At 36.1% G+C, this 15,227-nt stretch overlaps 1 protein-coding gene across 1 annotated transcript; it reads left to right on the top strand.

The window, feature by feature from the left end:
• Positions 1-3,327: 3,327 nt before the first annotated feature.
• GALNT3 (polypeptide N-acetylgalactosaminyltransferase 3) lies at positions 3,328-14,365 on the top strand. Its single transcript, XM_009479509.2, has 10 exons — positions 3,328-3,839; positions 5,177-5,349; positions 6,588-6,737; positions 6,992-7,226; positions 8,009-8,126; positions 8,518-8,718; positions 9,828-9,959; positions 10,899-11,000; positions 13,615-13,767; positions 14,243-14,365. The coding sequence occupies exons 1-10, from the start codon at positions 3,328-3,330 to the stop codon at positions 14,363-14,365; spliced, it is 1,899 nt and encodes a 632-aa protein (XP_009477784.1).
• The last annotated feature ends 862 nt before the right edge of the window (positions 14,366-15,227 follow it).

The raw sequence follows: 15,227 nt of genomic DNA, 5'->3' as shown, positions 1-15,227 counted from the left end.
TAAGCATTATTTCAGTGTAAAATAGTCTATAGAATATAGACTATATTGCTGGATAGAATTAACTTTAACCTCTCTTTTCGTGCCATATCTTATACCATCATGTTCATTAATGCTTAACGTTTCTCTTGTCATGGACAAATTCAAGTCTCTTTACCAAGAGGAAGAGGCTTAGAGGAAGTTGGAGAACACTGTTGCTTGTTTAGTGATGTAAAAGAAATTTGAGGGCAACAATGTTTGGAAACAAATCAACCGGCCAACCAGTGCTAATGCCCGCCTCCCCAGGTGTTTGCCTGATTGACTATGCCTAATGACTGCTTGTGGGATAAAGAAGTTGCCAGACCTCTCTTATAATATTAAGTACCTCAAATATATAAAAAAAAAAAAAAAGTGTTTTCTTTTTTCTATTTGAGGAAGATATATTGCTTATTGATTCCTAAGCTTTAATATTTACTAATATCATACGTGCTTGTGCATGGTCCACTGAGAAACAGTAACATGATTTCCTTTTTTATGGTGTTATGAAAACATTCCTGGTTAACAGGTTGCGGAGGCGGTAGACTCAGGCAGAGCCCTTGCAGATTTAGCAATGGTAGTTTTACAAGTTACAGTCTTCTTGCTGGGTGCTGAACTGTATATATGTTTAGTGCTTTACATTGTGTATTGCATTTACATGGCAACGTTGGGGGGCGGGGATGACTGCAGGGGTGACCTCTGTGAGAAGAGACCAGGGGCTGCCCCTGTGCTGGACACAGCCAGTTCCAGCTAGCTCTAAAATGGACCCACTGCCGGCCAAAGCTGAGCCACCCGGTGTAGCTGGTGATAACATATTTAAGAAAGGGTAAAAAAATGCCACATAGCAGCTGTGAGAGAGAGAAGTGAGAAAAATGTGAGAAACAACCCTGCATACACCAAGGTCAGTGAAGAAGGAGCAGAGGAGGTGTTCCAGGCACCAGAGCAGATATTCCACTGCAGCCGGTGGAGAAGACTATGGTGAAGCAGATTGTCCTGCTGCAGCACAGAGAAGACCATAGTGAAGAAGGTGTTTCCCTACCTTGAGGACCATGCCAGAGCAGATACCCACGCTGCAGTCCATGCAGGACCCTGTGCCAGAGCAGGTGGATATGCCCTGAAGGAAGCTGCAGCCTGTGGAGAGCCCTGTAGGAGCAAGATCCTGGCCTGCCACTGTGACCCGTGGATGACACGTGGTGGAGCAGTTTTTGCTGAAGTACTGTACCCTGTGGAGAGGTCCCATGTTGGAGCGGGGGAAAAGTGAAGAGGAAGGAGCGGCAGAGATGAAGTGTTACGAGCTGACCACAACCCTCATTCTCCATCCTCTCTACACCACTTGGGAGAAAGGAGTTGGAAGAGTTGGGAATGAAGGACTGAAGTTGAGCCTGGGGAGGTGGTTTTAGTTTTGTCTTTGTCTCTCGCAATCCTACTCTGTTTTTAAGTGGCAGTAAATTAAATTCATCATCCTCGAGTCTGTTTTCCCCACGACAGTAATTGGTAAGTGATCACACTGTCCTTATCTTGACCCATGTGCTTTTCCATCTTATTTTCTCCCTGCTGTCATGTTGAGGAGGGGGAGTGAGAGAGTGGCTGTGTGGGTGCCTGGCAGCCAGCCAAGATCAACCCACCAGACATTGTGAGGAAACAAGACATTTTTTTAATCTGGCAGCTCCGTAAATTTGTTGCAATCCTTTCACGAGGAAAGAAACTTTTTTCTTAGTCTTGCAGTGTGTAAGTATCGGTATTGTAGTACAAATTTTTCAGCACTAAAGAAAAACGGGAAAATAATGTGAGAGACAGAAGTGGACTGGATTTTTTTTAATGGGTTTTCTTTGAAATTTTGTGAGCCTTGTGAAGCACATTTTTGGTACCTATTACTATCTGTATGGCAATGCTGTAATGAGCTTCCCCTCTGTATTCTTATAACAATAGCTCTATGGTAAAACTACGGTGGTTTCAAAGTATGCATTTATTAAAAAAAGCTGATGTAAGCTTTGAAATAAACTATGGTGTGAACAAGTCTGGGTGCTTAACTTATCCTGCATATTCTTGAAGGAAACCAGGTGAGGGTTTTTTCTGTTTTCTGTATCATTTCCTGAGTATATATTATTCCAATTAAGAAATGTAGAATCTATTTGTATTTCAAAGGATGAAATAGAAAAGTAGTTTTTTGCAATTCTGTGGTCAGTAGTTAGCAAGTGGGAATTAACTGTGGCTTTCATGTAGATGCTGCTTATTTCTTAACTGTGGCTTTTATGTAGATGCTGCTTATTTCTCTTCTCAGTTCACATACATGCAACTTACACAAAAGTAAAGCTGTGTGTTGAATTCAGGCTGGTTGCTGTTTTTTCCCTTCTTGTAAACTGCCAATTTTGCAGAGATAATTTAATTCAAATCACTTGGATTCTGGTAGTCCTCAAATGTTTTTCATAGTTCCCCATCTTTGAAAGCCACTGAATAATTGCTTGTCTGAAAAAAATAGTGGCAGAGTTCCTGAAAGAGGAGAGCTCTTTGACATATTCTCTTGATGAGTTGCAGCAGCACATGCCAGAAAATGCAGTACAAGTGAATGAGAAAACATACAGAGTGATTGTTTGATCCTCAGGCTAAATTAACCTACTCCAAATTACCTGTATTAAATCTTCATCGAACACGTATACTATATAACTAAATTAATCTAAAAATTTCCCACTTGGAAGTCTGATTACTTAAGTCTAATCTTGAAATGCAATTGTTTTTAAAAAAAATACCAGAAATTTCCAAATTGTTGAAATAAATTGAGAGGTCCTCCCTGTCTTTATAGTTCTTTTTATGTGGATCTTTCTTACATGCAACTTGAGCTTACCATATTGATTCCATCTGTTTTCCTTCTATCTCATCATTGAACTAAAATTCCCTGCTTCTAGAAGACTTAAAGCAACGCTTTCCCCTAATTTTAAACAACTTAATTTTCAAGATTTGGAAGAAAATCAATGTGAAGTAGTGGCATTGTATAGAAATAGTGTTTTATTCTTAGTGGTATGCCTGCTTTCTGTTTCTTCTGTTTGAAGTGTATTTAAAAAAACAACCCAAAAAACAGGGGAAGTGCATCTTGGGTATCTTATAGATAGGTTTGACCTATCTTGTGACAGTTGGGAGTTGTGATTTAATTCCTGCCTATTAATTTCTTGTGGTTTTGCATTGCCAAACATACTAGATGTCTAAATTTATACTTTTTGTTTTAATTTACAGGTATTACAATTTCAAGAAATGCTGTGACCTATTTGAAGAACATCATTCACAGAAACTTTTGTCTTGTGATATATTTTTAAAACTAGAATGGCTTTGAAAAAAACACCTAAACTATTCAAGAAATTATTTTTTCACTGGAAACTTTGGAAATTTAGCATTATTGTGTTTGTCTTTCTGGTATTTTTATTTTTATTACAAAGAGAAGTGGGTGTTCAAGATTTTAAAGATGAAGCAGGGATTGAGCCAGTTGTTGGAAAGAAGAGCCATGTATTAGGTCTTGTGTTAAATGCTATGAACAATATCAAAGGTGCAAAGCCAAAAATGCAGATAAAAGCACCTGTTAGGCAAACTAAGATTCCTGGAGAGAGACACTGTTTGCCAGGATACTATACTGCAGTGGAACTAAAACCCTTTTTAGACCGACCCCTTCAAGATCCTAATGCTCCTGGAGCTTCTGGTAAAGCATTTAAAACCATCGACTTAAATTCAGAAGAACAGAAGGAAAAGCAGCGTGGAGAAGAAAAACACTGTTTTAATGCATTTGCAAGTGATAGGATTTCTTTACACCGAGATCTTGGACCAGACACTCGACCTCCTGAGTATGTTGAAATGTGTATGTGCTGGTAGTTGAAAAACTTGTCAGAAATGCAGACAGCAAAGTGATTAGAGTTCAGCATTAGGTGATAGTTTAGGAAAGTCTCCTAGCTATACATAATGGTTGGCTGTACATAGTGATCCACAGTGCTAAAGCCAAGAATGTTTAGAAAGGCTCACTTCTTTCATGGTTTTGAATTCAAAGTAACTATATTTAATTAGGGTTTTCTGCTTTTGCCTGCAGTTTCTGAGTGACTTTCTGGAAGGCTGCTAAGTTTTACTTAGAAGAAAACTAAAAATGTGGTTTAAAGTTTTTCCTAATGTAAACATGATTCCCTGCGCCCCCCCCCCCCTTTTTTTTTTTAGTATTCAATGTTAATAAAAGCACCAGCGTAATTTAATAAATTAGGAACCGTAAACTGTTGAACAAGGCAATGGAACATCTCAGCAGTCTTGTAGTATTGAAAAATTTTATTAATGAAGACGGTAGGACTTGGGTAGAGTGAGGTTTGGTTATGAGTAGTCTCTGTCAGTGTCAGATTATATGTTCTCAGCTATCTGTGTCAGAATTGACTAACCTTACTGAGCTGCTGCTGGTAGTATGAGTACCACGTTACACATGGTGCAGCTCACAATAACCTTTGCTAGAGCATAACTGGTGAGTTTTTGCCTGTGTATTTTGTGAGGCAATGGCTGTGATAATTACCTTGGGGAGTCTTCCAGTCTCTAAAGTTGACAGGCAATAAACAGTAAGTGTGCAGCTTATGAATACAGAAGTGTTGTCTTGTCATCTTGACTTGCAATTGGATTTAAAGTTATGTTCAGAATACATTGTTTCCCTTGAATGGGATGTGTTGCCCTAAGGATTATATTTCTTCAAAATTTTGAAGTTCTGAATTAGACCTGTTCTATTTTTCCTTGCAAACTCTGCATTCTTCTAATAATTATTCTTCTTTGTATTTTTGGGTTTTAACAGTAATGGTGACTTAGAGTCTGATTTTGCAGTTCAGTATCTGCTGCTCTCAACAAAGTAACATTTTTTTTGAAGACCACGACCTGGGTGCTATATGAAACGTACTCAAATGTTTGTGAGACAGAGGCAGAACTGTGTCAGTTGTTCAAGTGGAATTCTTATTCATCCTATTTTTAAAAAATATTTTGTACAGCTTCTCCAGTTGGAGCACCTGCCTTTGTGCTCCAAAACTGCAATAGAAAGTGGAGAAGCTGAAATATATAATGTCCATACTTAAAGCTTTGTACTAGAAAAAGAAGGGTTTCTTTTAAGAGTTTGAGTCAAAATTTTTTGTCCATTTTTTAACATTTGACACTTTCCAATCTGTAGATGTATTGAACAAAAGTTCAAGCGTTGCCTGCCGTTGCCAACCACAAGTATTATAATAGTTTTTCATAATGAAGCATGGTCCACTCTGCTCAGGACTGTTCACAGCGTGATGTATACATCTCCTGCCATACTGCTGAAGGAGATTATTTTGGTGGATGATGCCAGTGTAGATGGTAAGAAGTCTTTATTCTCTCTTCATTGTTTTTGTTTGTTTGTTTTAATTGAAGACATGTTAGGATTGCAGATGAATTGGTTAAAAGGGGGTATCTCTTTACCACCATTAACATGTATGATGGTATCCTAAGTGGTTTTGTTCCTTTCTTTTTCTCTAGAATATAAAATAGTTCTCCCCCATCTTTTTTTCATAAGGTAGTCAAATATGAAATTCTTGTCCTCTAAAAGGTTTTTAAACCCGATTTCTGATTATTCCAATTTTAGTGCTGCTTAAACTGCATAATTGGTTGCATGACAAGTAGATCTATAATTTATGCTTCAAATCAATTACAGTTTATAGAACAAAGTATCCAAGGATAAATGGGCCAATGCTTGTAGCAGTTTGCATTTTATCATAGTGATTGTCTTTATGCAAATTAATTTCATTAATATGAAGGGCAATGTCTTTCCTAGAAAGTAAAATTAAGGGCAATATCTTTCCTAGAAAGTAAAATTATTTAATGGAAAAATAGTCTTCAATACTCAAGCTGACTGCCAAACATAGCTGAATGTATACTGAGTGTGATCACAAATGCAAGTTCAAAAAACTTTATTTGCTTAACTTGAATGAACATGTCTATACATACATGCTTATAGTAATGTATTTACACTTTTTGTATTTAGTATACTGACACACTTGGATGTGAAGTATGTTCAGTAGTACAGTTTAGTACTAAGTATGGGCAGAGGAAAGATGATGATGAGGGATGTTGGGGTTGTTCCTCAAATTTTGCACATTTAAAGAATTTTTTATATAGCTTCTGTTGCTGTTTTAAGTACTGTAGCCTTTGAAAACTGTGTGTAGAATGTGCCATTATTAAGGAAAAAAATTTGCATGTTCTGCAGATGCCTTGAGTAAGTAGGTACATGAGCCGTTTGCTCTGAAAACGGGTTTTGATTTGATATTCAAACTGTTAATACTGCAGAAGAGATGTAGTAGCACGTGTCCTTTCTCTTTTAGAATATTTTTAGTCTTCCATCCCCTGTTCTCTGCCAGTCACCTCTTTGTAGCCCTCACCCCCAACAAAGCTAAGCCCCTAGAAATAACGTTCAACAGTTGGGAATTGTTTACTGCTTTGATGTTGAGGTCATTCCTGGGATTAGCGTGAATTGTTAATCCTGTTAGTTCAATAAGGTGAAATTTTAGACAGTGGCATGTACATACACTGAATATCCTGAAACTGATTTCTCTTTCTAGAATACTTGCATGATAAACTAGATGAATATGTGAAACAATTTCAAATAGTTAAAGTAGTCCGTCAAAAGGAAAGAAAAGGTCTAATCACTGCACGGTTGTTGGGAGCTTCAGTAGCAACAGGAGAGACCCTTACCTTTCTGGATGCTCATTGTAAGTGTAACCTGTATGCCAGGTCTGGTTTATAACACTGTTGTCTTTGATTTAACATTGCAGACTTTTTATGAATTAGGAACTTTAGCAATGTATCGTCTTTCCTATTGCTATTTTATATTATTGAAAGTATATTTAGTAATGCTCTTTAAAAGCAGTGCATATTGGCTTTGCTGTGGGCATGTTAAAATATTCCCTGGGTACTACTTTATAGCCAAGTAAAAATTCAGTGCTTGTTCCCATTTTCTTCGTAGGTGAATGCTTCTATGGCTGGCTAGAGCCATTACTGGCAAGAATAGCTGAGAACCCTGTCGCTGTTGTAAGCCCCGATATTGCTTCTATAGATCTCAATACTTTTGAATTCAGTAAACCATCTCCTTACGGGCATAGCCACAACAGAGGAAATTTTGATTGGAGTTTGTCATTTGGATGGGAGTCTCTTCCTAAATATGAAAATAAAAGAAGAAAAGATGAAACCTATCCAATTAGGTAAACATAATTTGAATAATATTTTAAATCCTTCAGTTGTCAGGTTTTTTGTTACAAACAGCAGTTTGTAAATGGACTAGTTCTTCAGACGAGTATGATCAGAAGTCTTAGCATCTTAGATGGTTTTTTGTAATACTTTCTTTAAGAACCACATTGTAAATTTTAAAGCTTTCATGAAAATAGAGCCTTCTTAAGACAGTAATTGCTCTGCGTTACCTTTTTTCTGCATACACTAGGAACATAATAAGCAATTTCCATGTATTTTTTTTGTCAGGAGGGAAGGGGGAGAGGAGGATTGTAAACAGTTCTTTTCAGAGACAGTACCACAGATTCTGGCTCCTCATTCATCATTCTCAAAAGGATGACAACAAAGGTTCAGAGCGCCAAAATACTAGACTGTTACAGTGGTTCATTTGATGATAATTGTATGTGCTTTGGCTGCAGACAGGTTACTCATCTGCAGGAGTAATAACTTTGCTTGATATCCTCCATACAGGGAAAATATGTTATTTTTACTGATGCTGTCTTTTATACCAGCAGTCATTAGTCCAAACCAGGTGCTAATAAATTAAAATAAAACTGTCAAATGAGACTCGATGTGGGTAGATTTAATTGCTTGAGGTATTACCTGTGCCAGGAAAATGTATCAATGTAGTGAAACGCTGACAAATGCATGGAAACTTCCTAGAACAGTTATACCATGTTTTTACATCTGTATTTAAAAAAAAAAAAAACCTACCTATTTGAATTCTGTCTTCCTCAGTAAATTTCTCTTTTTGCAGAACACCTACTTTTGCTGGAGGTCTCTTTTCAATATCAAAAGACTACTTCGAACACATTGGAAGCTATGATGAAGAAATGGAGATATGGGGAGGTGAAAATATAGAAATGTCTTTCAGAGTAAGTTTAGCTTCTTAATTAGCAGTCATCTCTATACAGACAGTGTACAGGATTTTTGAGAACAAATTAGTATTAGATCTTGACTTCTCTGCTGAATCACCGAACTAGGACATGGAAAATGAATTACTAATGACCTATGAAATAAAATACAAACATGCTCACTGAACTGATTTTTTTTTTTTTTTTTTTTTAAAATGTGTTTAGGGTTGATAGCTGAAATGTACATTTCCAGGGTTTACCTGATTAGGAAATTCACTTACAGTATGCCTGATACATGCACTCTTGCTAGTGGTTTGGGTTTTTTTTCTGGTGAACAATTAACATTACTGAATTTTTTTCCACCCCCTTAATTCTAATTGAAGTGCACTTACACAAAAAATGTTATTATTAGGTATGGCAATGTGGTGGACAGTTGGAGATCATGCCTTGCTCTGTTGTTGGCCATGTCTTTCGCAGCAAGAGTCCCCATACTTTCCCAAAAGGTACTCAAGTGATCACACGTAATCAAGTCCGCCTTGCAGAAGTCTGGATGGATGAATATAAAGAAATATTTTACCGAAGAAACACCGAGGCAGCAAAAATTGTGAAACAAGTAGGTGGTGGTGGTGGTATTAGAAATCACACTTGCTGCGTTGAAAGTTTTGGTGAGCAAAAGTTATTTATTGACAAAGTATGTAAGGATTCTAGATATTTTGATGAAAAGACAGAGTTCAGTTTGCTTACTGCTGTGGCCCCAACAAACATGAAAAACTTAAGTGTCTGGGCAGTGATAGTGTTGTTTTGTGTGGTGGGTTTTTTTGACTGGTAGGGCTTTTTCATACATTCTCTAAAATCCTGGGTTGTTCGCATTGAACAGCTACTGGAACTACTAGAAGAGCATGAGAAAAGCTACTGAGCACAGAAAATGCAAACTAACTTGGAGTGAGAAACATAATGTCTCATTAGTCTCAAGTTGCTAAGTATTTTTACTTAAAAAGCAGGTTTTGTTGTTCTTTAGCTGCAGAACAAAGCTTATTCAATGATAGATATCCATCCTGTCTCTATCTGCTTAAAAACTTAAGTTAAATTCAGGGGGTTTGGTTGGTGGTTTATTTATTTTTGTAAGTTTTATAGAACTTTCGCCTTTCACCAGCTGGAATCTAGAGTTTTCTTTGAGAAGCTATTTCTTCTCCCTTTGTATAATACATTTTTGTGAATATTTTATCACTAAAAGCATTAGACTTCCTAAGCATGTTTAGCAGTTAGACAACTGAATTTTCTCTGGGAGATTCTGCATGGTACTGATTATTATGCTGATTATTTAATTAATCAAATTCATTATTTCAGCTCACTCTTTTTAGTGAGATCAGTTAGCTTTATGGCTGTCATCAGTATGGTCTTGTTTGTACTTTCCCACTTCATGGCACTGTGTTAAAACCCTCTTGGGACTAAGGGCATTTCTATTCTTTCCATGTTGCAATGTATTTTTCTTGCACGTGCTTTGAAATGCTGCAGGCAGGATGTCAGTGCTGTTATTTGTTGCTGAAAAACAAACAGCAGTAACCATAGTAGCATGGTATTTAAAAAAAGAATCAACAAATGAACCTTAAAATTTGTTTAATGCTACAATAGAGAATATAATAGATTTATATGTACAAAATTGATATTAGTAACGTTAGTATATTTCTCTTCCATCCTTCCTTACTTCCCTTCCTCTAACAGAAAACATTTGGAGACATCTCAAAAAGACTTGATTTAAGGCAGCGTCTGCAGTGTAAAAATTTTACCTGGTATCTCAATAATGTTTATCCAGAAGCATATGTGCCAGACCTGAATCCTTTGTTTTCTGGATATGTAAGTTTAATTATTTTCTATAGTCTTCCATAATCCAGGAAGTTTACTAATCTCTTGTGTGACCTTAGCCATAGCATTTACATTTCAGCTATCATTAATTGCTCTAGGGTTTTCTGCCACTACTCTGGACAAAGAATCTCTTCTGCATACCTTGCTATTTAAATATTTTATAGCTTTGTCAACGGTGATACAAAATTTAAGCAAAGCTTCTTAATAATTAACAGTAGCCTTGCTTAACAGGATCTTGCAACCTGCTAAGACAAGCAAAATTCTGCCCATCACTAACAGTTAAAATGACACAAAAGTAATAAGCTTGTGGTGAGAGATTTCCTAAATTATCAAGGTAAATGTAGCTTTATATAGTAAGAAGTCTGAGGGAATTTTTAGTTCATATTAATGAGGAAAACTGGACAGCTGTTTTTGCTTCTCAGAATTAGGTTTATGATGAGGAAAATGTGTGTTTATGGTTATACATAAATTATTTTAAAGACCATTGCATTTCCTCTGCCAAATAACTTCTTAGACATTGCATTGCTAAAACCAACAAAACATTAAACAAGTAATAATTCTTACCTTGAGGTGAATGTGAATGTTTAGCAATGTTTAGCACTTCCCCTTCCTCCAATTTTGAATATTTTATGTGTACCTGTTCAAATTGTAATTGGGATAACAGTAACCTTGTGTACCACTAGCTTAATAATTCACAGTGTGTGGCTGTAGACAACCATAATGTAGTTACTAGGCTTTTGGTTAGAAAAGATTAACTCTGAGAGACCAGGATTTTTAGATTTGAGCATAGCAGAAGGTAAAAATGAACTAACAGCTGTAATTGTTGTTAAGCCAAAGGTTAGTTTTGTATGCAAATGAGACAGTTGATTTTTTTGTCATCCCCACTGAGCTTGCTTCTTTACTTTTTTTCCGATAACACCCTTTCTTTAGTTAAAGAACATAGGTAACCGCATGTGTCTGGATGTTGGTGAAAATAACCATGGTGGCAAACCACTGATTATGTATTCTTGTCATGGACTTGGAGGAAATCAGGTAAAATATTTGATACCTGATTTTTATGATCTGTTCAGCTGTAACTTTACCATATTAAAGCTTTTCATTTATTTTAGAGAAATGGACTAATTTTTAAGATGCAATTTCTCTATTTTTTTTTTTCCACCCCCAAGAGTTAATTCCTATATATATTGTTCAAGGAAAATTTCATACTGCTCTTCATGTTGTGTCACACTTCTAGCATTTTATGTTCAGCATACAGGTTCAGATTTTTAACGCACTTGCACTGCTTTACTTGATCTCTCCTTTCTGTGCAAAACCTTTTCATCCTACCCTTACTACTTTCTTGTAAGTGTTGTCATCTTAATTTTTCCTTTCCTTATGCTTCCTCCTATTGCTTCTTTCTCTGCCACCAGGACTCGCACTGTCAAGGAAGATGTTGGTGGGAATCCAGCCAATGGGAGATCAAGTGGCCAGGCCTGAGCCACCTTCCCTATCATGCTTGCAGGCTCATAGTGTGAGGTCAAAGTGGTCTATCCTGTACTGGCTAATGCAAGTGAATAATATGATTGAATTTGAGAAGAGCTCTCTGATGCATAGCTCTTGGAGGCAGCAATGGTGCTCCGTTTCTTCTACAGTATGACTCGCAACAGATGTCAGATCCTGAATCCTTCAGGCACTACTGTAATACTAAGAAAAGTGACATCTCTTTCCCTGCCCAGAAATGAACACTTCTCTGTTGCCTTAAAGAGTTATTTGGGGAATAATTAACTGTAGATCCTTAATAACTAAGGGTCAACAAAGGTCTAAAAGTTTTTGTTAGAATATACTTGTAATTTTTCTTTTTTTTTTTTAATAAAATCTTCAATCTTAAAAGCCATCCATTGATGGCACTGTAAAAACTCAAGACACATGATCCTAGTAAGTTGATGCTTTCCTAATCAATTTTTGTGGGAGATGGAAAACTGTCTAGATTAATAACCACCCTGTTACATTAGCTTCTTACAGTATTGAACTTTTTTTTTTATTCTGTCATGTATTAATACTATATTAGCCTTTTTGCTTTGTCACAGTCATTAATGTGGGGACACTGTACCAAGACACGGTATTAAGACATGTCATCTCTCTCTAAATTATCTTGGACTGTACTAAAACTCTGTGCTTTCAAGTGTTTTGTTTTTTGTTTTTCCTCCTGCCATAAAATAACAGTCTGAATCCCTTTAAATGCCAGTCTTCAGAGAATTTTAATACAGGTTGTGCTGGTAATGCTCAACAGATGTGCATATTTGCTTACTTAACCCTTCTCATTACAATACTCTATTTTCAGTTGTATTATGTTCCTTTACCAGACTTTAGCAGTGTAGGCTGAAATTTTCCATGCTACCTGTCTTTTTCGTCTATATATTTGAGATAGGAGAAGGGAGTGGAAGAGAGAACCTAGTTTTCAGAGTTGTACATCAATTGTTTATCCTTCTTCCTTTTTAGAATATTCTGGGGCTGGGAACATGTCCATCTTAATAGCTTCTCAATATCCAAAATTAATGAAGTTTTAAACCTAGCTTTCAAGTTGTATTCTTAGGGCTCAAAGTGATTTTGAACATAGAACAGATTAAGTCAGATTAATAGATTTAGAATAAATGATTATGTCTGAAAGCTAAGTGACTAAGCAGGTCACTCCTATCAGTACCTGTTCTGGGGAGTAATGTTGGGTGCAGAAGCTTAAGAGCGAGATGCCTGTTTGTCCCTCAGTGCTATTTGCATTGATGCCAAGGCAGTGAGGAGGTGGAAGCTAACCATTTGGACAGATAGTTGAAAGCCACAGGGAGCTAACTAAGCCTGGTCTTAATAGTCAAAGGAAAGATAATGGTGAAGAAGGCTGACATATGGAGCCAAGAAACAGTGGTAATGGGATGTAATGATAGGAACTCTGCTGTTTAATGAGGGATAAAAGGAAGAGACCAGGATGGTAAGGTAGGACGAGACATATAAAGGGACAGCTCTGTGTGTAACTGTTAGAATTAAATCCCTGTTAAGACCTGAATTATAGGCTAGGATTCCTGAGCCTTAAGAATACTCTGCTGTCAGGAAATAATGGTAAAATTCACTAACAAAATATATGCTTATATTACTTGTCTACTGGCTAGCTCACAAGAGAACATAACAGCATCATATTATTAGCATTTATTGTTTAGATCAAGCAGCAAAAGCTGACATACGGCAATCAGTATTGTTCAGTGTAACAAATTTTTGGGTTTGGTTGATCTGAGAAAAAATCCAGCAACAAAAATTGAATAAAAATTTTTGAAGTTAATAAATGCCAAAATTTAAGTTATCCATGCAACTGTCTCTACTCTTCAGTTTGTCTCCAAATTATTTATGATTCCTGGGGGAGCAAGCAATGAGATCTTGCATCACAGTCCATATGCACCAAGTGTCATTTGCAATTTATACATTTAAGTACTTCTAAATATATTCCATTGCATTAGTATTAAAAAATGCTTTTAGTTTTGTAAACATTTTCAAAGTGTGTATGCTAAAAATCAGAAAAATTATTCTGTAGTCTCAAATTGTTGAATAACAAAAGAAGGGTTAATTTAGTTTAATACTCTTGTTTGTATTAATTTACTGAAATTTTAAAAAATTATTTAAATAGTACTTTGAATATTCTGCACACCATGAAATTCGACATAACATTCAGAAGGAGCTTTGTCTGCATGCTTCTAAAGGACCTGTGCAGCTTCGTGAATGTAACTACAAAGGCCAGAAAACCATTGCCATTGGAGAAGAGCAGTGGCTGCATCAAAAGGTATTTAGACTGTGCAGTGAATCAGCATCTTATCAGTGATCCTTTGTATGAGTTAATTTTTGATTTCCAATAAATGGGAAAACCCCAACGAAACAAAACTCTGCAGCCAAAAAGGAGTAAGTTTATTTCTGGAAGGAAAATGTAGATAATTTCAGCTTTTCGATTACCAGATCAAAACTTGATGATTTCACTCACAAAAACAGTTGATACCCCTTAGTGTGTATGTCTGGGCATCCACCTGGAAGTCAATCTAAATGTTTTGTATCTTTTAAAATATTTTTTAAAAATTTCCTAACAAAATAATTTGGCACTTGTATACTACTCATATTTGTTTGCTAGCCCTTCCTCTGCACTACCTGTATGGCCTTAGTCTTTTTAACAACAATGGACTTGGGGAAAAAAAAAAGAGTGGGGGAAGTAGCATGCTCCTTATTTGTTCACTTTCTTTCTTTCCCTCCTTTTTTACCCACTTTAGGATCAAACTCTGTACAATGCAGCACTACATATGTGCCTTACAGGAAATGGAGAACATCCGAGTTTGGCATCCTGTAACCCATCAGACCCCTTCCAGAAGTGGATCTTTGGCCAGAACAATTAAGATTTGATATTTATAGGCCAGGAGCATTTTATTAAAAGAAAAGATCCATTCTAGACTGTGATCATATATGTATACTGCATTTTTAAGTGATGCATACTTTAAATGCAAAATGTTTACACAGTTTTTTTCCCCTCCTATTCAAGTTGGATATAAAATGTGTCATCAGAGATTCCCTAGGAGTCTGTTATACCAAAGATGATTGAAGTCTCAATTCAGAAAAATGTTTACAATATTTCTATGATAAGACTTAATATGCTGACCACTGATTCATGGATCCTGTAGTCCTCTCTCACCTTTGGGACCATATGTATATTGTTTTTCCATGTATTGTAAGTACTTATGAAGAAGATTAGTTTTCTCTGTAGAGTTTCAAGAAATTATTGTATACTGTCTAAAAACCAAGATGCTTTATATGCTTTATATGTATATTTTTATGCTCAATTGGTTGGCTTCATTTATTTTTTTTAATACTTTACTCAGTGAACCTTTCTCAGTGTTTTTTAAGTTCCCTCACTTGAAAAATTAAATATTTGATCTTCAGGTTAAAGCCAAATGGGCTACCATACTGTGCTCAGCTTTTAGCAACTCAGTTCTTCTTTTGTAGAAGAAAAAAATAATTCTTACTGAAATATGTGTGTGATTATTTTAATGGAAGATCTGCTTATTCTGATACTAATCTCCTTTTATTTAGCCAAAACTTTTTGTATAGGTTTTTTATATTTCGTGAACTTTAAATTTCAACGACAAGGTTATATTGTAATAGATTTCTGAGCTGCTTAACATTAACACATTTTTTTTCAGCATTTTGTACATTATTGCTTTTAATTTACGTGCTATCTACTAAACCCACTTTTTTTTCTAC

The sequence above is a fragment of the Pelecanus crispus genome, chromosome 5 (genome assembly GCF_030463565.1).
Source record: "Pelecanus crispus isolate bPelCri1 chromosome 5, bPelCri1.pri, whole genome shotgun sequence".
Classification (NCBI taxonomy): Eukaryota; Metazoa; Chordata; class Aves; order Pelecaniformes; family Pelecanidae; genus Pelecanus; species Pelecanus crispus.
This window is presented reverse-complemented; position numbering and strand designations above follow the sequence as displayed.